This window comes from Numenius arquata, chromosome Z (assembly GCF_964106895.1).
Source record: "Numenius arquata chromosome Z, bNumArq3.hap1.1, whole genome shotgun sequence".
Taxonomy (NCBI): Eukaryota; Metazoa; Chordata; class Aves; order Charadriiformes; family Scolopacidae; genus Numenius; species Numenius arquata.
Window position 1 is genome coordinate 26086158 of NC_133616.1, and position 26489 is coordinate 26112646.

The window sequence follows — 26489 nt, forward strand, 5'->3', positions numbered from 1 at the left end:
TTTATAGCAGTAGCTGGAGATGGATTTTGTACAGTTGCATAAAGGGATGTTTGGGGTACCTACTTCTAATGAGTATAAGATGATCTCAGAATCTTAGAGAAAGTTTAATCATCTGGATTTATTTTTTTTAATTCCTCTGTATTTCTTTAGACTGAAGTAGTTCTGCCATAGCTCAGCTAATGTATCTTAACACTTCTGTTCAGGCATTGTTATTTTGGGGCAGATTATTGTGGTTTGTAATTACTGTATTAACATTTTTTTAAAGGTTTCTTTTTTTCAGCATTAGCATACAGAATGACACCAGCTATCACTGAGTTCTTTCAAATTCTGTCTTTTAGTACCTTTTGCCTGGGAATCAGTTTGAAATACAGTGACATTCTATGTTAATATATGTATAATTTATTATGTGAAAGTAATTGTAAGGAGATATATTTGGACAAACAGCTAATTTCAGCCTGACTTAGTTTATAATTATATTCACTTCTTAAATAAGCAGGAGATATAACAAATAGAAAACTAGAAACAGCAAAAATGTCTGAAGCAGAATAATATTTTTGCACTACCTGTTTGGTTCTGAAACATCCTTTTTTCTTTCACATGAAAATGAAATTCTCTGTAAGAACACATCTTTCTAGAAAATTGGTTACAATGAAGAAAGTATTTTTAGATAATGAGACACTTAAGTAATATGTTTTCCTAACATCCTTGAGACAGTGTTTATTATGTGTTGCTTATTGAAAGAGAGTAACTTGCATTCTTCTCTCTGACCTTTAGAAAGAATCAAAATTAGTAATTTGCTTTGCCTAAATCTACAGTTTCACAATTGGTTTAGGTCAGTTTTAGTCTGTGATTGAACAAAGGAAGCATAGAAGAGGAGGATGACCTCCTGTCTTTGATTGAGAGGTTGAACGTCTTGATGGGATGAGGTTTCTTTAAGACTAATGTACATTTTTCACTGAAACTGGATGGATGGTGATTGTTGCTGTGGCTTCTGCTCTAGGAATGTAAAAGGTTTGTGTAACAATACTGCCTGTATCAACCTAAAATTGGTCATCAGTGGTATAGTATTAATAACACTTTGTTTCCACTTCCATGAGCTTCAGTGCAAAATTTAGTTTGTCTACCTACTCAGCAATTAAATTAGCAGAATTTTTTTCTGGGGCTAGTTGAAAAGCATGCCTTTGTCAATAGGTTCTTAAATGAACTCATCATATAACAGGGCATCTTGTGCAGTAGAAGAGATTTTTAATTTAGTTTATTTGCATCATTATGGATCAGTATTTAGGCTGTTTATATGTAAATGTATGATTTGAGGAACAATTAAGTGTTGACAAAGTAGATTGCAGTCATATCAATTGCAGTGCGTTTTCCATAATTTTTCTAACTGACATCTTTGATGATAAATAGTGGATGCCAAGTCAAAGCCGATTATACAGTGCACTAGGAATTCATGGCGCTGTCAGGGAGAAGACCGATTGACTTTAAATTTACATATTAATGAGAAGATTTGTTAAGGGGGTGCTTGACTATAGAAAATAACAGCATATTTATAGGGCACGACACTTTATAAATAAAGCTGATGCAGGAAAATGGAAATTAAACCTATCAGATTAATAAATTCAAGGCTGCTAAAATGCATATTTGCATTTTTATTCACTAAAATTTACCTCACTTTTTGAGAAATGTATGCTGCTTCTGTTCAAGTTGAGCTAATTCCCAACAAGTAATGGTGTAATGTTTTGAACTGACTTCTTGTGCACTTAGAAACGTGAAAAGAAAAAATGGAATATGTACCAGTTAGGAAGAAAAATCCTTCTTTGAGCAATATGTGTAAAAATGTTGCAAAACTTTAATTGAATTACCTAGTAACCAAGAATACTAAGTTTTATATCCCTGTTTTTAGCTTCTCCAAAGGGTAGATTTTTTTAAAATTCTGATTATAAATGCTGTGAGGAATAATGTCCTTGGTTTACCCTATTTGTCTTGAAATATTTAGAGGGTGCTTTTTAAGTAGTTACATGTGAATAGCAGTTTCAGAATAACGTTTTTTTCCATGTGAACTGTATTCAGCTTTAACATGTATTAACTGGAATGAGAGCAAGACACTCACTCTGGAGTGAAAAAAAACCTGCTCGGGACTAACTGAGAAGAATAATTTCAACAATTTTCTGGGAAGTGACATATTTGATGGCAGATAACACTGTAATGCGTCCCAGCTTAAATGTTTTGCCCTGCCCTTGTCACAGGAGTTGTTGGGACTGCTGAGTCATTTGAAGACAGCTCCCAAACCATTACAGCTTGCAGCCTGATGCATGAAGATGTTTAAAATAAAGTTGCTGTTGGTTTCCATGAAGGCGTTGAGTTGCACTCTAGCAGTTCAGGAGCTGATTTTCAAGCTGTTCAGCCATCCCTGAAGTCAGAAGTTTCAATGGTCATTGTAGAGATTGAAATGGAGCGGGGAGTTGTAATCTTGCAAAAAACCGGGGCTTTCAGGGCTGCTCAGCTTCCTTTCAGGCAATTGCAGTTTTTAGAAATAAACTGTCTTGGTGTTCAATTAAGATTGAACATCGATTCAGGTTGGTAGCCTCCTGTTAACTAGGAGAATTACCTAAAGTGATAAAAATGAAATAAGCTCAAGTACTTTAAAAAATATTGTGTATGTAAATCATTCATGTAGTAATGAATGAACCTGGGTACAACTTTCCCCCCCCTTCTAAATCCTCTACAGAGAGGCTGAGAAGTTTTATTACACTCTCCTTCAATAAGAAAATGGGTAAAAAGACATAGATAGTTAAACACATTTAAGAAATACTGAGAATATTTTAGAATAAAATTAATCAAGATGTGTGATGTATTGTACATAATGTGTACTTTGTAGACCTCACTGAAGTTTCATTGTAGATATTTGTGCTTTGTGGTTCTACCAGATGATAGTTTTGCTGACTTTTATTTTTTTTTTTCTTCTTCCTTCTGCTCTGCTCCCCTGCCCGAAAATGATTATAAGGCCAGAGAATTTTCTTCCCCAGAGGTCAAAAGCAGTCATTTAATTTTCAGCTTCTATTATGCTGTCCTCATCAGATGCAAGTGTGAAACCATATAGAATGGTAGATTTCCTTGACCCTGATATGGCTAATAAGATCAAAAGATTAAATTCAGGAAAACTAGTGTACGATGAAGTTATGTGTTATACTACTTATTTCTTCCATTCTTAGTGTAACTGTCAGAATCCTTAGTCCGAATTGGAGGGTTCTGGATTCAGTTACTGTTTCCCTTTTTGTCGGAGTGTGATACTGTCTGACGAGGTTTCTTTTAGATATACATGGGGAGGTGTTAATGTCTAATATTAAATTCACTTATTTGAAGATATTGGGTGAAACATTTGGGGCATAAAATTTTACTGTAAAACCAGTTTTATTAGTTTTATTTTTCCCTCCTAGGTATACTACTTTAGAATAATGTAGAACGTAGATTTGTAACAAAAAATGGCCTCAAGTTGATTGTGGATAGTTGATTACTTGAAATTCTGAACAAAACTTTCTGCTCATGAGACTATTTTCATGATCACTGTGCAATAGTCTCTTCTGTCACTGAAAGGAAGCATTATTGTCTTTCTGCCTTCCCTCCCTTCCCTTGTGATAGGGGTATTGTTTCTATGGCAGTCTGGGTAAGGAATTAATCCAGCAGAGGAATAACTGAAAGGATGAGGAGGGCTACATTTCAGCCACGTGAATTTCCTGATTTGCTTTGCTTTGTGCCTGCCAAGCACTTACTGCTGGCAAAAGAGAAGTACAGTCTGTAGATAAAAACACCATTTATCTTTTCAGCAAAGTGTATTGCTGTGGTTTCTGTTAGTCCCATGACAGACTTGCAGTGGAATAGCAGCAGTGGGTAGAATCTGTGTAGGCAAGTTCTCTAGGACATCTGTATCGTTCATGTTAAGAAAGTAACCCCTGCATTTCCCATAAATTTGACCAGTCGAGGTAATCCATCCAATGCTGTTGCCTTATTTTCTTGACTCAGGAGGAGGTGTTTTTTAATTATATATATATAGGATAAGAGGTATTCTAGCCATCTGTTGGTTAAAATTGTTTTTATATCTGTCCAGATCACTGGCTTACAGAAATAAAAATTAATTGAAAGGAAATGCTGAAATATTTCTATAGAAATCTAAATATCAACTATCTAACTGCAAATAATTTTTAATTTACCTATCAGATGTACCAGACCCCATCAGCTACAAAATTTCTAGCTTTCATTTTGGCCATTGCAATGATGTTTAATCATAGAAAATTTTGTAAGCAATATGAAATGAAGGCTGTTTTACAATACTTTGGGGCGGTCCTAGATGCCAAAATACTCATAAATTCTGTTCTAGACACTTATCTGTGGGATATTATTCTCTGTTTAGTAACTTGTGTGGCCTTATAAGCTTCCTTAGCTCCCTCTTTGCAAAAGTAAACATTTGTTTAATTGTTCCTCTGTTTGAAGAAGACCTACATGAGGTCAGACCTATGGTCTGAGTCTGAGCCTGTACATTTGTTCTGTTTGCAATATCAAGTAGAATTCTTGATTCATTACGGCATATCTGTAAAGGACCATGGGGAAGAGTAAATATGAAAAAATTCAATTTGGATCATCCATCTCGTTGACAGTGCATCCACACATTTGTTCCAGTTTATGGTTGGAAAAATGCCAGACAAGAAGACTAGGGCTAACTTAGGCCTGAATGGTAGCAACACATGCTCTTCCATCACAGCTTTTACCATCAGAATAAATATACCATCAGTTGTTGGTGTGAGAATATCACTGAAGCAAATCAACAGATGTTTTAAGATGCTTTCAGATCCTTTGCCTACTTACGCATTAGAGTGAAGGAAAAAAAATCCTGTAGTACCAGATTTAATGTCCATTGACTATGTTTAGGTTAGTAGGGCAGACTTTCTGGTGAGGATATGAGACCCTCATCTTTCAGACTGCTAATCTAAGTACAGGTACAGTTAGCATTCTTTTAAGGTTTCGGGTCATTTTGTATCTTGAAAATTTGAGGCTCCTAATGTCTAGAGCAAGAGCTGTAGTCCAAATATGGTTTAAATGTTGGATAAACATTCTATTAACAGTAAAAAATCCTAAGCTACATAAACAAAAAATAAAAATAAATTTATGAGTGTGTTTGCATGTGTGGGAAACAGGGAAGACCCCTTTGTTGTCTTTGACTTTACTCTTAAAATTGTCTACGTTTTTTCCAAAGAGAAAGGAGTTGGGTTGTTTTAATCTTATTGTGAATATTGGGAACACTAGAAAGGGAAGGGCACTGTGAGCCGTTACAGTTCTGTACATGCTGAAGATCTGTGAGATCCCTGTTCCTCCCTACCTTGTTTGTAATTGATGGCAGCTGGTGACTACTACCTAGAGCATGTAGTACCCTTCTTTTGGTTGCGCCCCCAGAGTAACTAACAGTTACCTGTTTTTCTTATGGTTCACTTACTGTGCAACCCTATGGAAAAATACTTTTGCTAGGCAGTTGCTTCATAAGTGCTTGCTATTGTGATAGGATGGTTTATACTGCGTCTTCAGATAGTTAAACAGATTAACTTTAAACTGAGATTAAACTTTAACCATCATAAAAAGCCTTAAAGGTGCTCAAGCATTTAACCAAACTTCTGAATACAAGTTCCAAATTCTACTTCAATTTTTGGACTTGAGTGGAAAAAAAATGAGGAACTTTTAGTCAGAAGCAGGTGGTGTCTTTTCCCTCTAATTTATCCCTTCACCTTTGCTCCTTCTCCACTTTATTTTTACTATGTTTATTTTATCCCTTCTTGTTTTTCCTTGTATTTTCTGTTCTTGCTCTCTTCTTATGCTCCAGATTTTTCTGTTTTTTTCTGTTCTTTGCATCGCAGTGTCTTTGCACTCTCATTATCATACCTTCTTCACACACTATTGAAATGAGGATGTTTTTGTGGTAAGAGAAAACTATTTTATGCCTCACTTCCATTTTGAGGAGAGTGTAGCTGTTTTGAATAAATTAAAGTGATCTAAAAATCACAATTGATTTTCTTAATTGTAACTGAAAGTATCGTGAGGCTTTGTTACAACAATAATTGGGAATTTGGGGTTGTTGCATAACAGTGTTAGTTACTGCAGCATATTTAACTCTTAGCCCCTATTCATAGACAGCAGCCCTAGATTTAGTTGCTGCTTCTTATAGAAATGAGAATGAGCTTTTGAACACTTCCTGAGTTTTCACATTAGTTCAATATGAAGTTACTTAGCACAGATGTTCCTGTAATTGTGATATATTGGGAAAAATTTAATGTTCAGTGGTCCTCAAACCCATACTTCCACCTGTGCAATGCTCTTGTCTCAGGGCTGTAGTATAAAACTTCTATGAGTACAGGCTTTTGAAAAATTTTTTTTTACTTTTTTCACTGCTTTTGAATTCATTGCATTTTGGAGTTTCTATTCAAAACTGTTATTTGCTAAGCAAGTTTTTAAAAGCTATCCTAAGACTGGTTTGAGGAGTTTTTGAACAGTCTTTCATGTAAAATATGAGTTTACATATTCATACTGTATGGGAAAATTGTTGTGTGGTTTTTTTAAGAGTGCAATAAACATGTACATCCACACTGGGATTACAAAGGGCATTGTGTAAATAAGAATATGCAGGGATTTAGTCTTAGAATATATGAGAGGAAAAGATGTAGTAAACTATAGATGAAGCTTGACTTATGAATCCTTTATCATGTAATTACATATATGCTGGAAGTTAAGCTGAGAACAGAGTTGTGACTAAAAGTGCCTTAAATTAATGCTACGGTCTGATTCTCAAGCTTGAGTAGGTAGGTGCCTTTATGTAATTTAAGTATCAAGCTCGCTATATTTACAAATCGGAAGGTTTTTATATAGAAAGCTTCTTTGAATTGTGTATAAAATTTCTCCAACCTAGTGAAAATTTGTTGTGGGTTCCTTAGCCACATGAAAATTTAGGTTTTTTGAAGAAATAAGAAAATGTTTTACTGAGTATGAAACATGCAACTCCAAGGGCTATTGATACCACAAGGTAAACTAACATGGAAGATGTGTCCTTTTACAGAATAATTTCTGTAATAAGTCTCAAAGTTGCCCTAGGATAGCTTTTCACAGGGATGTTACAATATCATAATCAGGAAATTGCTTAGAATGCTAAGAAGATACTGGAGGATTTTGTGCAATGGCTTTCCTGTTTGTTGGAACTGAACTGAGACTAAAGCTAGTGTTTTAAAGCCCAAGTATAGATACTGTTGATAATCTCACCTAATTTGAATCTTATTTTTTGCAGTTTTAAACTGTTGTCACATGGTGTTGCAGTCCTTTCTTACTGGTAATGCATAATTGTCATGAGATCACCTGGGTTTGGGTGTTACTAAACTCCAAATAATTTAGGTCATGGGACTGTGCAACTGATCTTTAGACCACAAGACCATTGCCACAATCTTGAGGCCCTAGGAAATGCAACTCTAGAAGTTGCATTCCTCCCTTCCCTCAACTGTAGAACCTCTTTGAAACAACCTGGTAATAAATGAAAATTCAAACCCGTTTTAGTGAAGGGATTGATTGAGCTGAAAAACACCTCAGAACTTCTGTGTCCCAGTGAGATGAAGTCTGTGGGAAAACAATTATTCTTGAATGCAATACCTCTTGTGTGAAAATGCCCTGGTTTTGGTCAATACCCTGAAAACAGTAAAGAGTGTCTACTTGTATGAACACAGTGAAGGCAGAGAAGAAGGGAGGAGTTTCCTTCTTTGAAAACTTCTTATCCCATTCTTTTCTTGCATTTTTAGATCATGGATTCTCAACCTGCTTCTTTTTGGCTTTTCACTCTTTGTATTAATAGAAGGTCTGTTAAGAAATTTCAATGGCACTCGCATTATAAACCCTTTTTCAGGTTGAATCATTTCCTGGCAGATGTTTGCATTTGAAAAATAGATTAGTTTTCAACATCATGTGATGAGTGTTAGCCCAATATAAAGTCTATAGAGTGAGGGTTAGAATCAGAAAATATAATTCAGTGTGACTCAAATATTTCTTCAGGTTGTCACAACTACCATTTTCATTAATACTCACTTCAACTTCTGTTAGATGAAAGCGTGTTTATCTCTTTAGATAAATAAGCTTTAAAAACCCACAAATATAATTGTGTGCAAGGAACCATGAAATCTCATTTGTGCAGAACATGATAGCTTTTATCTAAAACTTAAGACTAAAGTACCAGTTTCCATTGTAATTTATTGGAATTATATAATATCTTTTATAAAACTGTATTAATATATTACATATTGTGTCTGTTTGTGGGTGGGATGGGGTGTGGTTGCGGGTGTTTGTTTTGGTTTGGTTTTGGTGTTGGTGTTCTGGGATTTTTTGGGTGTGGTGGGGTTTTTTTGGTTTTGGTTTTTTTGTTGTTGTTGTTGGTTGGCCTCGATGATCTCAAAGGTCCCATCCAACCAAAAATATTCTGTGATTCTGTGATTTTCACAGAATCATAGAATTGCAGGAGTTGGAAGGGACCTCTGGAGATCATCTAGTCCAATCCCCCTGCCGAAGCAGGTCCACCTAGAGCAGGCTGTACAGGAACATGTCCAGGCTGGTTCTGAATGTCTCCAGAGATGGAGACTCCACCACCTCTCTGGGCAGCCTGTTCCAGTGGTCTGCCACTCTCAAAGAAGTTCCTCCTAATGTTTAGATGGAACTTCCTATGTTCAAGTTTGTTTCCATTTCCTCTTGTCCTGTCACTGGGCACCACTGAAAAAAGACTGGCCCCATCCTCCTGGCACCCACCCTTTAAGTATTTATACGCATTGATTAGATCCCTCCTGAGTCTTCTCTTCTCCAGACTAAAAATACCCAAGTCCTTCAGCCTTTCCTTATAAGAGAGATGTTCTGGTCCCCTAATCATCTTCGTAGCCTTTTGCTGTACCTTCTCCAGCAGTTGCCTGTTCTTCTTGAACTGGGGAGCTCAGAACTGGACACAGTACTCCAGATGCAGCCTCACTGGGGCAGAGTAGAGGGGGAGGATGACCTCCCCTAACCTGCTGGCCAGTGTATTTCCTTACGAATCTGAGGAGAGCAACTGAAGTCTGTAGCTTTAAAATCAGTTATACCTAATCTAGGAATACAAATATTTTAACAACTTTTCAATAGAAGATGGAGTTAAGGCTAGTAGAGTGGGCAAATAGTATATGTTCATACTTTGGATTTCAGTGAAATTTAACTCTGAGTTTGTGGATGTGTGAAGCTCTGTTTGGAGGTACTTGTAACATTCACATAATGGGCATTACCCTAAATGGAAGACACACGCTCAACCTTAATGCCGTATTAAATGTAATTTCAAGCAAGATTTCAGTTAAATGGTTAGTTCATTTACTTAGTGACTTTAAAAACAGGCTAATGGAACTTGTTATCTGGCAGTTTCTTCATTTAAGCTGTTAATACTTTATGAAGATGTTCCTAAACTGTATGTCTGGAATAACATAAAAAAGAGTGAAAGAACATGCGTAATTCTAAAATACTCACTTCTCTACTGGATTGAATAAATCGCAGAAGATGGGGAAAGCACAGAGTACATTTGCAATTCCTAGCTTGGCATGCTAGTGGTCTCTCTCAGTTTTTAATCACTTCTTTCTGCCAGGGTTCTAAACTTTTTCGTTATTTCGCAATTTAAAAAAGCTATTAATTGCACGATTAAATCATGTGCTACTGCAAACTCTTAAGTGTACTTAATGCAGATTAACTAAAGACTACCACTGAAAGGGAATGTCCCTGTTTTGTCCGTCGCTCTTTAACACCTTCTCGTTTTGAAAATTCAGCAGTTCTGGTGATCCTGTGATCACAAAGTGAGCCAGATCATTTTACTGATCCTGCTGAAAATAAAACATGCTTTCTAAAAACAAGTGAACAAACTAATGACAAACTTTTAATGGTATGATTAGTCTTTAGATGCAGTTTCACAGTTAATTTAAGTGATTGAAAGGATAAGCAAAAGCATGGGAATATTTGAATCTACTTCCCAAGCTCTTGTGCTGTCTTTCCCCTGTCACAAAGGATCAGAATGTTGGGATTTTTTCTGATAGAGCTGCTAATATGTAGTAGTTATCAGTTTGAGCTCTAGTTAGGAATCTGGGATAGTAAAATTGGATAGTAAAATTTGAGTGCCACCAATATCTGGCATTTCTTCAAGGACGTATGAAGCACCTCCCACAGCTTATGTAGGTGCAATATAGATACTGAGGACTGGAGAATAATTGTGCAGGAAATTGTCTGTGGAAGCTGACAGTTGTTGGTTCAACATTAATAGTCAAAACAGGAAGACTTTAATTTCCTAAGTGCAAGAGTCTTATTTTCAGTCCTGTGCTGGCTCTAAAAATATTAGAGTGTTAGCAGTACTACTTTCTCCATTACAGCCTATTCATACTTTCTTTCTTGGTTGCAATTCAATATGTAGACCTAGTATAAGGAGCATGCTGTTCTGGCTGCTGGAAGAATAGTTGGTCACCACTAGCACCGTTGCTGAGTATGGAGTCTCTTCCTTTTGTACAAGCTTCAATACTTGCACTACAAAGTTTATCTGGGAGCAGAGCATAAGTCATCTAGATCTCTTAAGACAAGGTTTTGGCTTGGTGGTCTGAATTCTTGGCTGTAAATTATTGTGTCTCAGTCAGCTTGAAGGGTTCAGTTTCAGGTTTTCTGCCTTGGCTATTTATATATTTTTTTCTTGCCTATTTAACAGAATCTCCATTCTTTATTGCATAAGGAATGAAACAAAGACATAACAAAGACTCAGGAAAAGGCTGAAGTACTTAATGCCTTCTTGGCCTCAGTCTTTAATGGTAAGACCAGTTGTTCTTAGGATGCCCAGCCCCTGAGCTGAAAGACAGGGTTGAGGAGCAGAATGAAGCTCCAGTAATCCAAGGTGAAATGGTTAGTGACCAGCTACACAACTTAAACACACACAAGTTTATGGGGCTGTATGGGATCCGGCGAAGTGTACTGAGGGAGCTGGCAGAAGTGCTCATGAAGCCACCTTCCATCATTTAACAGCAGTCCTGACTTACTGGGGAGGTTCCAGTTGACTGAAAGTTAGCAAATGTGACACGCATCCGCAAGAAGGGATGGAAGGAAGATCTAGGAAGCTATAGGCCTGTCAGTCTGTCCTCAGTGCCAGAGAATATTGCACATCTTGAGTGCCATCACATGGCATGTACAGGACAACCAGATGATCGGGCCCAGTCAGCATGGGTTTATGAAAGGCAGGTTCTGCTTGACCAACCTGATTTCCTTCTATGGCGAGGTGACCCACTTAGTGGATGAGGGTAAGGCTGTGGATGTTGTTTACCTGGACTTTACTAAAGCCTTTGACACCATTTCTCAGAGCATTCTCCTGGAGAAACTGGCTGCTCGTGGCCTGGACGGGTATACGCTTTGCTGAGTGAAAACTGACTGGGTGGCCGGTCCCAAAGAGTTGTGGTGAATAGAGTTAAACCCAGTTGGTGCCTGGTCACAAGTGGTGTTCCCCAGGACTCAGTATTGGGGCCAGTTCTGTTTAATATCTTTATCGATGATTTGGATGAGGGCATTCAGTGCACCTTCAGTAAGGTTGCAGATGACACCAAGTTGGGTGGGAGTGTTGATTTACTTGAGGGTAGGAAGGCTCTACAGTGGGATCTGGACAGGCTGGATCAATGGGCTGAGGCCAATGGTATGAGATTAAAAAGGCCAAGTGCCAGGTCCTGCCCTTGGGTCACAACAACCCCATGCAGCGCTACAGGCTTGGGGAAGAGTGGCTGGAAAGCTGCATAGAGGAAAAGGACATGGGGGTGATGGTTGACAGCTAGCTGAATATGAGCCAGCAGTGTGTCCAGGTGGCCAAGAAGGCTGATAGCATCCTGGCATGTATCAGAAGTAGTGATATCAGCAGGACTAGGGAAGTGATTGTCCCCCTGTACTCATGACTGGTGGGGCCGCACCTCAAATAACGTGTTCGGTTTTGGGCCCCTCACTATAAGAAAGGCATTGAGGTACTGGAACATGTCCAGAGAAGGGCAATGAAGCTGGTGAAGGGTCTAGAGAATAAGTCTTATGAGGAGCGGCTGAGGGAACTGGGGCTGTTTAGCCTGGAGAAAAGGAGACTGAGGGGAGACCTTATTGCTCTCCACAGCTACCTGAAAGGAGGTTGTAGCGAGGTGGGGGTCCAGCAATAGGACAAGAGTAAGTGGCCTCAAGTTGCGCTAGGGGAGGTTTAGATTGAATATTAGGAAAAATGTCTTCACTGAAAGGGTTGTCAAGCATTGGAACAGCTGCCCAGGGAAGTGGTTGAGTCTCTGTCCCTGGAGGTATTTGTAGGCATGCTTCTTAGGGCCATGGTTTGGTGGAGAACATGGCAGTGTTAGGTAAACGATTGGATTTGATGATCTTAATGATCTTCTCCAACCTAAATGATTCTATGATTCTAAATGTACAGTTGTCTTTTTTTTGGCAGTGAGTATAGTCAGCACTTCAGGTTGAGGCTTAAGGAGTTGAGAGTGAGTGAAGGTTTTCACATTTCCTGGTAATTGCTCTCAATGTCTGGGATGATTAATAGAATTTGAAACAACAATTTTTGCACACCACATAATACTTTGCTTTCCTCTCCATGGTAATATGCAAATCTTGCAGTATTACATAGTCTCTTTGTCTTAGTAAGGTCCTTGTGACTACAAATTCTGACTAATATGGACTTCATCAACTTGATTTTAATGAATTTCAGTTCATTAAAGTTATTTCCCTGTGTGTCATCATCATCCTTTGTATGGAACATAATTATTTCATACCAGTTCTCAACAGATTTGGGAGAAGAGGAATATTCTAAGATTGCAATAAAATACATGACTATGAGAAAAGACCACATTAATACTTCTGCTATGGGGGTATGAAGAAAGTGATTCAATATAAAGACTCTAATGGGATTTAAATTAAAAATATTTTCCTAAGAGGCATACATTGCTTTATAATTATTTGGAACTCTGTTCCAAGTATGTTCCTAACCAACATTTCTTTTTTTAAAAAAAAAGAGTCAGGAATGGGAGAGCTCAAGCTGTTTCTTTACAACAGTGATAAATGAGTTAAATACAATTTCCAACTTTGTATTCCTGTTGAGTTCAGTAGTACTGATACGAGTGCCTATTAGCAGTCAAGGCAGGGATACTGAAGCCTGAATCAATGGAGGTTGAATTATCCTCCTTCTGTTACAGGAAGCTTCTTCAGTGCAGAGTTGAGATGCACTGGGACCAGGGTTTTTGCTTTCAAGTTGCCTGTCCTGTAGACATGGGGAGGAATTTGGTTACCCGTACTCTTGTTTTAGCATCCTGAATTTTTAGTTTAGAGGGGTGACTGCCACAAAGATGTATAGACAGAGAAGTAAGCAAACTAAGTAACTTTGGTTGCTGTTGGATCTAAGAGCTTGCTGGGGATTCTGTAAAACACTGAGAGCACTGTTGGCATCAAGTAATAAAAATAAGAAGAAATGTGAAGAGAAGTTTTGTTTTCAGTGTCCTTTCAAATTGTAATAAAAACCAGTAAAATGACAACTTTGATTTACTGTCACTTCTTCCCTCCCCATGCCCCTCTGCCTCTGCTGAGGACACTTTTATGGGCTCTTTTACTACATGTGAGTCTTGACCAACGCATACAACAAAGGTTTGAAGTTACCCATGCCTAGTTTTCTGAAGACCTATTAACTAAATCTGTATTTTCATGTCAGGCTATTCTTCCATTCACTTTTGGTCATATTGCTACTGCCAGCTAGAATTAAAAAGACATATTTGTCTCAAAATTAATTGTCTCTTAAAAATCAGCAATTGGCTATATCACTTAAATAATCCTCTTAAAACCATTGTGTAGAGTTAGGTATTCCATTAAATAGTTGAAACAGACTTGAGAGAAAGACAAGCAGAGCTATTGGTATGGTTGGTGTTTGGTACCAGCCAACCTATTGTAACGTGAATAGCTCCAGCTGGCCACAGTAATCATCTTAATCTTGTGTTTCTCTAAGTTTGTGGACTTATTAATGCTAATTTAATGTAAGCATAATGAAACAGTTTAAGTCTGTTCTTTATCAATTTTTTGATCCACATCAGAAATCTTAAAATTTCTTCTAACTTACCGTGTTTATATAATCAGATATATTCCTTTATATTCTTTTATTTAACCCTCTGGCGTAAAAGAAAGGCCTAATTTACTAAAATCTCAAGCTTTAATGAATTATTTAATTGTGTTGGTTTGGGTTTTTTTAAGTGATGTTATGCTGATAATTCATAATTTTGTTTAAATAGCTCAAGAATTTTTTCTTCATCAGAGAAGGCCAGGCTCAGAATACATGGTTTGGGATACACATCCTTTTTCTCATGTAATTTCTTAAGGAAAAAAAACCTGTCCCTTCTTTTGAGATTTGCTATTTTTACAAATAATTTATATATTGCTGGAGAAGGAAGAATTCACATGATTTGCATTAAATTTTCAAACAAGAGGGAATTTTAAACAATTGACCGTTTTCAGAAATACCAATTTCAGATCATAGCAGTATGAAGTCCAAAAAAGACCAATATTCACACCTGTTCTCCTTTATAGAATATTAATGAATATATTTCATTTAGCAGTTCACCTTATTTCTAAGGAAATTTTTTCATATATTATTAAGCTGTTTTTCATGTCAGTACATTTGCTGCTTTGAGCACACTGGGATAGAGGATCCAATAGCTATTTTTTAAAAAATATATGTGTCTTCCATGAAATTGTGGTGTTGTATGTTACATCCTTAGTGACTAAAACTGGTTGATTCAAGTATTTTGTATATGTTTTTGTCATTTTGTCTTTCGGTAGGATGATGTGGTTGTTGAAGAATATAGTGAAAATAATTTCTATGAATCTGATGAAGAGAAAGAAAAGGATCGGAAAATGAAAAACACCTACACTATGGACCCTGATCACAGGCTGCTGTTACGAAATACAAAGCCCCTGCTCCAAAGCCGGAATGCTGCTGTATGACAAATCCTGTTTTGATTAAAATATTAAACTAATAAATATCTATGCTTCTAGAAAATTTAAAAGATTGAAGAATAAAATCTACACCTCTTTAAAAGTGTTGATAATACTCTCTAGTAACTTATAGAAGTATGGTGGTTCTTTCTTTTTTGAAATTAACTTGGCTTCTAAGTAAAACACCTGAATTGAATATTATATATGCTCCAAATATTAAGAACAAACAAAATATTAGACAAAATACAAGAACATTTGAATCCAACTTATATAGCATGTGATGACTATACCATAGCTAGTTTTTAATGCTTATGTTCTGAGCAACTAGGATGGCTCAAAAGTTTTGGTGGTAGAGATTCACAAAGGAAATCATAGTTGTTATTGATTCATTAGGTTGTGCTTTCCTTTGAGTCTCACATTTTAAAAGTAGACAATTATATGCCTAACTTCTTTGTCAATCCAAGGCAGGTTCTTAGTGTTAGTGCCTTTGTAGGTTCAAGGATGGATATGACATCATGAGTATAATATGCTCTGCAATGTTTCTTTGAGATTTTAAGATGCATGCAGATTTTTAGAACAGAAAAAAGCTGTGCTGACAGTGAATCATTGTAACATGACTCATATGGCAGAACTTTATAACCTCTGTTTGTCCTGTTAATCAAGACTAGATGTCTTTGGGAAAAGACTTCCAGTGATAATGAATATTCATGTCCTTGCAAAAACATTTACTGCACCATGATTAAGTCACCTCCCAACCTGTTCTTGATAAGCTAAACAGATCAGGTTTTTGTTTCTCCCTTGGAACATACTTCTAGATTCTGACTAATGTCTGACTCTTTTCAAAACCACTTATAATCTGCCAGCAAAATTTGGAAATAAATTGAATACAGTTTTACAATAATAATTCTGTTAGAGCATAGCCTTTTGCTAAAATCACTGTTCAATGTCTATATGATACTTCCTCATCTCACACAAGGAGCAAGTATGTTAAATGTCTGCTGTCACACTATACTGAGAGCAAGTTCAGTTGCTTATCTGCCACATCCCATAAGTAATTTTCTTTATATCTGTTAAATATGGTATTGATTCTCACATTTATGATCTTTAACTTTCTGATATTAAAGTTAAGTGAGATGTTTAAGGGAAGTTTGTGAAGTGAAATTGTGCTTACACACAATTGTGCTTTGAATTGCTATTACAGCAATTTTTGAACCATTCACAGAATTTACTAGCAAATAAATTAATTGCTTTCTCTTCGACCTTAGATTCTTGTCAGTAATAAAAGATACCTAGAGTATGTTGCTAAAAATCTCCTAGTTATTTCTACTTTTCTGATGTTTTAAATCACTTTTCATTGTCTAATAATAATTTCTATTTCATTGGTACTAAGATTTAAGATACCAAGTCAAGTGTCATGATGATGGCTTTACTTTGAGTCTCCTTTCTATGATTTGTTTTGTTTTGAACAGCAAGTTGACCATGATAGTATTGTAGTGAAGGCTGTGACGTGATTTATTCATTAGCATAAAATTCATCATTTTTTTTACTTATGAGAAAACTTGGAAAAAAAAAAGTATTGTTACTAAGTTGATTATATTTCAGTCTTCCGCTTTTTGAAGTATTTTTTTAATAATGGGATGAAAGATATTAAGTGGAAACTAAATAATAGGTAATACTGAACCTGTATTTAATAAAAATCACAAAATTTGCAGAAGTTTTAACAGTATTTCCTCATTAATTTGTACAGCTGATGTTGGCAATACTGACTTGTTAAGGATGATATCATTATGTTTACAATTTGTATTGCCTATATTTGTTATCTCTTTGTCCCTTTTCCTCTGTCTCTCTATATATTATAGTATACAAAAAATACTGGGAGAATTGAGAGCTACTTAATTAGCTATTATTTTAGAAATACAAATATTTTTTGTCTGATGTTTTTCCCCCAGTCTGTTGGTTTCAAAAAAATGTGGGTATGTACTTTGCTTTCTGAAGAGTGAGTAGGTAGTTCTGCAGGTCTGAAGCAAATGTGATAAGATACATATGATGATTTGAAGTTAACATGCTGTTCTGAATGTTCTTCTTTTAGGTGGTAATGGCAGTTGCACAGCTTTACTGGCATTTGGCACCAAAATCCGAAGCTGGTATTGTTTCTAAGTCATTGGTGCGTTTACTCCGTAGTAATAGGTAATTAAATCCATACTTTACATTGTTATGTCTACTTTATGTCTACTATATCTATAGTTTTTCATACATGCTTGTTTAGCCGTGATTATAAGAATATTACTATTGTACTTTTAGAGTGTTGTTTTTTTTTTAAATTGTCCTGTAATACTAATTTTTACTCAACAAATGAAGATCATTAAAACCAATTCTGTCACTTTCAGGATCACATCCAGTGATTGTTCAATATTGTGTTTCGTTTGTAATTACGACTTTCGTTCTGAGAAGAATCATGGCTGCTTAGTTAGCGTACTAATAGAGGCAGTCCTGACTAGTTTGCTTAGTTTCTTGATTTATTTATTTTTTAATTATTTGAAATTTAATTATATTAGAATTCCTCACTGTCTTGCTAGGCACTAAAGAAGTCTTCAGATGTGTATTTTCTTTTCCTGCACTATATACTGAAGACTTCTTGTTACAGAGAAACTAAGGAAAATATTTGTTAAAATACCCCTTGATGCTGATGAACCCCATGTTTCCTTAATCTTTGGACTGCTTTTAAGGAATAAATTTGTATTTCTTTCAGGACCTCTAATTTTGACATTATGATCTTCAGTGTAACCTTGTCTACTTTCCTATGAAGGGTCTCACTGGCTACATGTTTCATAGGATTGATAATACTCTTTTTTTCTTAGTGTTTGATAGTTTTGGAATATTATGCTAATATTTGCTGCACAAAACCAGGGGTTTTTTTCTCCTCAGTTTTTAGATTTTGGACTTCCATGTATTTGTATGAAAAGCCTTGAAGGGGTGATAGGCGGCACAGCATTAAGATGTTTTGAGTATATCTTTCTAACTAAACTTTGTATTTTTGGCTAGACCATCACTATTAAAATGATTTCTTTGTTAAAGTTGGTAACATCAAACAGACAAAAAGCTTTTTAAAAAAATCACTTTCGTTGTCTGACAAGATTGCTTGTCTGAGATGGGCTTTAGCTTTTGTGAGCCCAATAACTGTAGAGCTCTTTCTCTGTTAACTTTTGCAGCTCACCCATGGCTAATGTTTCTTTTGTTTAAAAGTTAGTAAAGAACTAAAATTTGGCTTGGTAGGATATTCATACTTTTATTTCAGATAAAAATGAATCACTGTTATTTTTGCTTGGTTTTATAGTACAGTATGCTTCCCATTCTCTTTAAGCAAAGATAAGTATTGGCTAAAGTTTGGCATATGTACAGGTAATGTATAGAACTAAATTCATACTCGCAGATTGAAAGGATTATTTTTGCATGTTGCTTATTGCTCACTTATATTCAGTTTCACCAAAAGAGAAGTCACATTTCCTGTACCTCAACTAGTGCCTAACATGGCACTAGTCTTATGATTTTCCTGTGTCGAATGGCTTGTCTGTTCTCTGTTACCAGTCTGTGTGAAACATTTCTGCTATTAGAGCCACTTTGAAATAAGCTTTTACAGTTTGCCCTTGAAGTTATGTGCCTATGGCCTTTAAATTGATGTCAAACACATCATGTGCAGCTATTTCCATGTACCTATGTAAGAATTACATAAAAATAGGTTTAAAAGATATTAAGTACTTCTCTATTATTACTTTTCTTTGTAAGCAACAGCTGTAATTACCACAGGGCTATTAGACAGTTTTGAATAGGAGGAGGTAATGGATGTGATGATTTCTCTATTAGGATGTGATTTGCATCATGAAAGAATTTGAATGGTTCAGGAAAAAATTGTGTAAATTATTACTTAGTTTTTAAGTAAATGTTGCAGAAACTCTGGAGTTTATAAGCTTTAGACTACTACCCAGATTTCTTTTTTGCTCACTCCTGCTGAGGCTTTTAAGCTAATACATTAATGCTCAGAATATCCTCCAAACATGTTTAATGTTTTTGTATTTAGAATATTACATAATTTTGTAGTCTGTATCTTGACCAAGTCTATTATGTTAAAATACTGCTTTTTGATAGCTGCATATGCCTGACAGTGTATACTCCTAAGTCACAGGAGACCCTGGCCCTTTTTAAGAATTACTAGGAAATTTTTTTAAGACAAAAAATGTTATAGCAATTCTTGCTAGTTGTGCAAGTATTAACTCTTCTTGTAACTAATGCAGTCATTTTCACACTTGTGTTTTTGTTCTCAATGGGCTTGCAGCCCTTGTGTTTTCGTTCTCAGCTGTGTCAGCGTGAAAAAATTTTGTCCAGCATCTTGAAACTTAAATGAAGGTGTTTGTGAGCTATTTCTGGAGATGCCAGAATAACAATGTTGTAAACAAAGTTTTGGTTTAAACAAAGACCCAAGGCCTGAAAGAAGCATGGCACCATTGCACTGGTGTCAGTGATTATTTTTTTTTCCATATTGAAATTTTTAAGAATGAGAGCCTGGTTTCATCATGCATCTTCCTGTGAAGCAGATGATGAACTTGTTGCAATTCGCAATTAGCTTTTTCCTTCTATGTTTGTGACAAGTAAAATGTATAATGAACTTTGGATTCAAATCTATTTGGACTTTCTTTGCCATGTTGCAGTATTCTATTTATCTGTAATTTTGCAGAATAACTCTTGTTTTTCTTTTCATATTCTAGGGAGGTGCAGTATATTGTTCTGCAAAATATTGCCACTATGTCAATTCAGAGAAAGGTATACCCTCTTTAGAATATTCTAAATCACATTTTATATGAAACACAGGCAAACTTCTTAAGTATGTTCTGCTTTTTCAGGGCATGTTTGAACCCTACCTGAAGAGCTTCTATGTTAGATCAACTGACCCAACAATGATCAAAACGCTGAAGGTGAGTTTAAAAGCAAATTCATCTGTATACTGCTGGACAACTCTGTTTGCAACAGGAAAGTAAAATTTTCTTGCACTGATGTAACCCACGTCATTCTGTGCTGTTCCTTGTTTTCATTAAGAAGTGTAGAGTGTTGTGGCTTTTAGTTAAGCCCACAAGTGTCCTTCAGGCTTGTCAGGCTGCTTGAAATTTCTCTTGTTACCATGCTGTAGGTGGCAGATGGGCAACGTTTTCTACTACAGCTTTTGATACCTTTCAGCAAGACAGGGCATTACTATTTTTATCTAACCAGCCATTCAAACATTTAAAGACTGACTGTTTTCATGGGAAGTAGAATCTTCTCGAAGAGAAACGAAAACAGAGTCTTTGATACTGTTTGCTTAAAAAAGAGTTTAAATCTGTTTCCCTGAACAAAATGAGACAGTGTAGAAGTCCCAGATTCCCTTTGAAGTTGGCATGTGACATGAGAAGTACTTTAGGCTTTCCTCAAGGCCACATCTCAATGCGTGTTTTAGGCTGTCATCATCTTGTTTTCTCTATTCTTACTCTTTAACGGATGTGAAATCCTTGACAAAACAATAGCTTAAAAAATTGTCTACTATTATGTGCCTTTTCTCTTGTTTTGCTTTAGATTGTCATAGGCACTTGTGTTTAGGATTGGAAGGTATGAGTTTCTTAAAGAAACATTATTTTTTCCTTATTTTCATTTTACATCCATTTTGCACACTCATTACTTGTGCAGAGTGGTGTAGTCCATGGTGGTTGTGCCCAGCCCATCATATTTTTATTAATCCAAAATGAAATCTACGTAAATTTGAGGCAGTTGGAGGCAAAAAGGTCTCCACATTTAATGATTATGAAAACTGTCAGGAGTACTGCTAAGAGTGTTATCCAGGAAAGTTGCTCCTGAAATAATTGAAAATTGATAAATTTCCCATATTAATTGATAATACAGTGGTTAAGAGGTAGAGAAGTAGACATTGTGGTTTTTCCTTTCATTGTCTCAGTTCTTTCTTGGTGACTGAAAAATTGAGGACAACCTACACTGTTACACACATAAAAATATCTTGTGCTTTTCTCCACATCCTACTCCTGTAGTTCCATCCTATCTGCTCTAAGATAGGAGGATGAGACCTAAGGCAGTATTTCAGATGCAGGAGCACCCTGGAATTCATCTGCTGCACTATTTAATTTTCTGTTTTGTTCTCTGTTTCTTTCCCAACGAGTTTGCTTTTTGATCACTGCTTAGCATTGAGCTTGTATTTTCATGGAGTTGCCTATTTTACCACAAATTCTTGGATAGAATTAGTAGTAATCAGATCATTTTCTCCAAAATTAAGGTTTTTACCCAGTTATGAACATTAATTTACATTTATCTCTTTAATTTTTTCTTTGGCCATTTTATCAACCAGTCACCTAATACTTGAAGTTTTTATGCAGCTTTTCTTAGTCAGCCTTTGTCTACATTTCTCTGAAAACTGTAGCAATCAGCTGCAAACCTTGCTGCCTGTCTTCTCATTACTTTCGTAATTCATATATGAATATGTTGAAAAGCAAAAGACAATAAAGATATTTTTGGGATTCCATTGATAGCCTTCCTATGCTGTAAAATAATCTCATTTTTTTCCTGGAAGCATAGCATTGTAACAATATATGCCCAGTGTTGTATATCATCCTGTTGTTCACCAGAAACAAAGAAGAGGCCTTCCAGGTTCTGTTGATGTTGATTAAGCTCTGAGGAGTCTCATCGATGCAACTGTTTCTTTCCTGAGTTTAAAGGTCTTTTATTGCTGTTCATCTGAATGTAATGGACCCTTTATTTCTCCCCAGCTGCAGTTGTGATTTTCATTATTTCTTCTTACAATGTCACATGGTTGTTAAATGCTAAGGCCTGTTGTATAACATTGGAAACTATGTTGCCAGAAACCATGTTGCCATCAAGTCCGTTTGATATGCAAAGCAACAGTAAAACCACAGCTCGTAGAAAATGCATCCCTGAACCCTAAGAGTCCTCCTTTGAAAACCTTGCGTGTACTTGCAAGGAGAATATTCCTCCTGAGTGCAATGCTGTTACCAATTTATACTGAAATCTGGTATACTCTGTTGAATTGTAAGTGGTATCTTTAGTAGTACTATCTTTTATTTATATACAATAAAAGTATAGTGTATATGTGGTACTGTTTATAATATTTTAGCTTTTGATAAAATACCTGGGGTTTTTTTCTTGTAGCTTGAAATCTTGACAAGTTTAGCAAATGAAGCCAACATATCAACTCTGCTTCGAGAATTTCAGGTTTGTGCAAAAGTGTACTCTTTTTATATGAAATGCTCCCTGTTGGCCAATTGCCATTATTGAATGCTTCATCTAGATTTTTAGTCTTATATTTTTAAACTTGAAGTCTTTTCCAGGATAAAATGTTCTCAGAGTCGAAATGAAACTGTGTCATATAATAATGGATAATTAAGCTTTTTATATGTGGGAAGGAGTTTCGATGTTTTGTTTCTCACTCTTCTTCCAGCTACCAAAAAAAAAAAAAGCGTTGAGAAAAACTCATTCATTCCAAATTCTTTAAAACAAATTCTACCAACTTGACTGACACTGTAAGTCACTAAATGATGGAGTCTTAATTTTAGCAATATTTGGCCATTAGCATTTGTTGCCAAACCTCATTTCTGTAAGTCATTTGATGAAATAGTAGTATCTCCAATATCTGCATATGTATCAGCAAGATGTTCTGCCTGTGTTGTGAAACAGTGTCTGTCCTTCCGTCTTTCCTCTTTGCTTATGACATCTATTTTCATTGCTTCAGTTCTCTGCCTGGATTTCTCTGAAAGGTACTGGTTCTGAGGCAGGTAGGTTATTCATAGTTTCACAGATGCTCCTGGTTAAATGAACTGAAACCTCTCTGAAGAGAGAGCTCATCAACTCTTCCAACCTTGCACACAAACTAATTGCTGTTTTTGGGTAATTGCCCCCTGCCCCAAGCTTTCTTGAAATTGGAGGTTTGCATGGCCATGGGTGACCAAAGCTGGCAAAAAAGTCTTCTGAAAGTGACAATGAGGTGAAAAAAGTTTAATTTCTAATGCGCAATGTAGTTTTCTAGATTAAATTTATTATACAGTATGCCTGTCTTATGAGAATAATATGGTAAGTCTTTAGTTGACAAGACTTATGTATTGACTAATGAAAATCCTGTTTCCTTAGACTTACGTGAAGAGCCAAGATAAGCAGTTTGCTGCAGCTACAATTCAGGCTATAGGCAGATGTGCAACAAACATCACCGAAGTGACTGACACATGCCTTAATGGCCTCGTATGTTTGCTGTCCAACAGGGATGGTAAGCTAAATGTTCTCTTTGTTTTCTGAAACCTTTCTTAATGAGAACCACACAGGGCAGATCGAGTTAAAAAGTATATGAGAATTTACTCTTATAAGAATTTAGCTGACATGACTGGATAAAAATAGTGATTCTGGTGTTTCTTCTCATTTGAAGCACTTGAAAAGGGTCTTATAGTCACTAGGTACGTATTTTCTCTTTTGTTAGTGAAATTAATTTCTTGTGGCCTGCGATTTACATGTTTACCTGTTTTTTCTCAATATGCTGTAATTATTAAAGCGTGCTGTTGTGGTAATCACAGATGACAGTAGTTTTACTGTTTAGGGTTAGTTGCATCAAAACAGTTAGCCTGTAGAGGGTGCTGAAAGCTTGGAATGTTGGGTGGTTTTTTTTTTTTAGTGCATCAATGCCTAGCTGAAAAAACATACTAAATAGTTTTAGGATAAATGGCCCCAAATTTGCTTTGATTTTATAATCTAGCCTTTTGTTATTTTTATATAGTGAAATGGAGTTGCAAGTCACTAAGGAACACAACAAGGAGCAGATAAGTCAAATAGGATGTAGCAGCACTGTAAATCAATAGCTGATAATATTGTATATTCTTACCAGTTACCAATTAATATAGCACAGATGTAGCCAATAAGACAATCGGAAGATTATTATATAACGTACAGTCTACATGAATATGGTTAAAGTTTGGAAATAGAGTTTAAGATGTAGTTAAAAATAATAATGTCAGGAAGGAAGAAAGTATGGTTTAGGGTGGCCTGGAGTAATTACAGTTGTTCGGAAAACACAGATGAGATCTACTCTGAGCTTTCAAAAGTGGCATTAATTGCTCTCCATACCTACTGGACATATTTTTCATGGTAAACCTAAGAAGGCCTTTATTAGGGCCATCACTTTGGCCGCACACAGTCATCCTGTGACCCATTGATACACTCAGAGCTTTCTCTTATTTGGTTTATGAACTACGAGTCGTCGTCTCCCACTTCACCTTGTATTAGGAATTTCTGAGAGGCCTCAGTGTATATCTTTGTATTTTAAATATGTGTAACTTTAATTTCCTAGTGCTCCAGAGCTTATTTCCCTTTATGGTTTTTTGGCTATCAGCTGTGTTTAAAATATCTTCCCATATTGTGTTACAAGGTCATGTCCGCACAATGAGCCTTTTTGTCTTACATTCAGCAATGACCATATTAAAAATACAGGCTTCAAAGCTTGTTCTTGATTCTGCTTAATTCTACTAGCAATCTTCCTCTAGGTCAGTAGGCTCCTTTCAGCATGTACAAATCCCCATTTTTTTCTGTGTTAAATAAAATAATAAAAAATCACTTCAGATATTTTGTTACTTAATAATCCTTCTTTCCATTTTCTTGCTTTTTCTTTTTGCTAAGAATAAACAAAGATAAGAGGAAAAGGCTTTTTTTTTTCTATTATGATAGCTTCTCAATTTAATATTTTCTTCAAAGTAATTCCACATATATATACACACACATATATGCATGTACATATATAAAAAGGTCTGTCTCAACAAGATTAGTTTTCCTGACTGTTTCTAAGTAGTTGTCTAGCAAATAAAATTATCTTCTTGTGCTTACTGTTCTGAAAGACTGCAAAGGATATATTGAGGATCTTTTAAACCTGGCAGCTGGCAAATTGCTTTACCATAGCCACAGTGTCTTTATTCTTTCTTTCAAGGAATGAATAGAATAGCATAATTTACGTGGTACCTTTCCTCAGGTGGCAGGAAATTACAGATAGTCACAGCTTACTGAACATAAGAAGAGTTTTGGGCATGGTAAGGAAGAAAAAAAGAGATTTAGCATGTGTAGGACAATAGATTTAAGAGTCCTGGTTAATCTTGCTTTCTTCCAACTTTCAGTCTTGAAGTGTGCAAGCAATATGTTTGCCCTTCTTCCATGATTGTTTGAAGCCTGGAAGCAGTTCTCCTGCCTTTGCGTAGAGTAAAACCTAAGCTCATAAGTTCAGAAGGTTCCGAGTTCCCTGAAAGCAGAGTTGGCTCTGTTTTCTCTGCACTATTTTCTTCTTATAGGGAATTCACTTGAGTTTGGAAGAGAAGTGACCAAATTGATTCTACTGCGTCAAAACAGAATCCTGAAGAACAAACTTGTAGTAAAGCTGCCTTCTAATTCTATGCTTTTACCATAGAATCGTAGAATGGTTCAGGTTGGAAGGGATCTTAAAGATCATCTAGCTCCAACCCCCTCTGCCATGGGTAGGGATACCTCCCACTAGACCAGGTTGTGCAAAGCCCCATCCAGCCTAGCCTTGAACACCTCCGGGGACGGGGCGTCCACAGCTTCTCTGGGCAACCTGTTCCAGTGTCTCACCACCCTCACAGTAAAGAATTTCTTCCTAGTCTCGCCTCTTTCAGTTTAAAACCATTATCCCTCGTCCTATCAATACACTCCTTCATAAAGAGTCCCTCCCCATCTCTTCTGTAGGCCCCCTTTAGGTATTGGAAGGCCATTATAAGGTCTCCCTAGAGCCTTCCTTTCTCCAGGCTGGAGAATCCCAACTCTCTCAGCCTGTCCTCATAGGAGAGGTGCTCCAGCCCTCTGATCGTCTTTGTGGCCCTCCGCTGGATTCGTTCCGACAGGTCCATGTCCTTCCTGTGTTGAGGACTCCAGAGCTGGACACAGTACTCCAGGTGGGGTCTCACCAGAGCAGAGTAGAGGGGCAGAATCACCTCCCTGGACCTGCTGGCCACGCTTCTTTTGATGTAGTCCAGGGTTCGGTTGGCTTTCTGGGCTGCCAGCGCACATTGCCAGCTCATGTTGAGCTTCTCATCCACCAGCACCCCCAAGTCTTTCTCAGGGCCGCTCTCTTGTTCTGGAAAGGCCTTTACTGTAGATACAGCCCAACAGCCAAGATATCTTGTATATATCTCCAAGATATCTTGGCTGTAGCTGGTACAGGAGCTGTGCCATTAATCATTCTGGCACATAGATGCCAAGAGGCAGAGTGTTGTTACACAGAACAGTCCCTTAAAGAGTCAGGTCCAGCTGGGAAAACTCTTCACAGAGCTCTTCAAGTGTCTCATCATTGAACTTTCTCGTTTCTGTACGTGCTTCTGATTCAAATGGTTGTTTTTTTTTACTGGAGCTCCCAGCTT

At 36.5% G+C, this 26489-nt stretch overlaps 1 protein-coding gene across 2 annotated transcripts in view; it reads left to right on the forward strand.

The window, feature by feature from the left end:
- The window catches only part of AP3B1 (adaptor related protein complex 3 subunit beta 1), a 160504-nt gene that overhangs the window by 43248 nt on the left and 90767 nt on the right, over positions 1–26489 (forward strand). The window contains exons 8-14 of one of the 2 annotated variants that reach the window (XM_074166859.1): positions 12071–12086; positions 14909–15048; positions 17135–17232; positions 19806–19860; positions 19941–20012; positions 22243–22305; positions 23218–23350. In XM_074166859.1, the coding sequence (XP_074022960.1) occupies positions 12071–12086; positions 14909–15048; positions 17135–17232; positions 19806–19860; positions 19941–20012; positions 22243–22305; positions 23218–23350 (577 nt within the window). Of the gene's footprint in view, positions 1–12070; positions 12087–14889; positions 15049–17134; positions 17233–19805; positions 19861–19940; positions 20013–22242; positions 22306–23217; positions 23351–26489 lie in introns of both variants that reach the window. The other variant, XM_074166857.1, reaches the window with a different exon arrangement.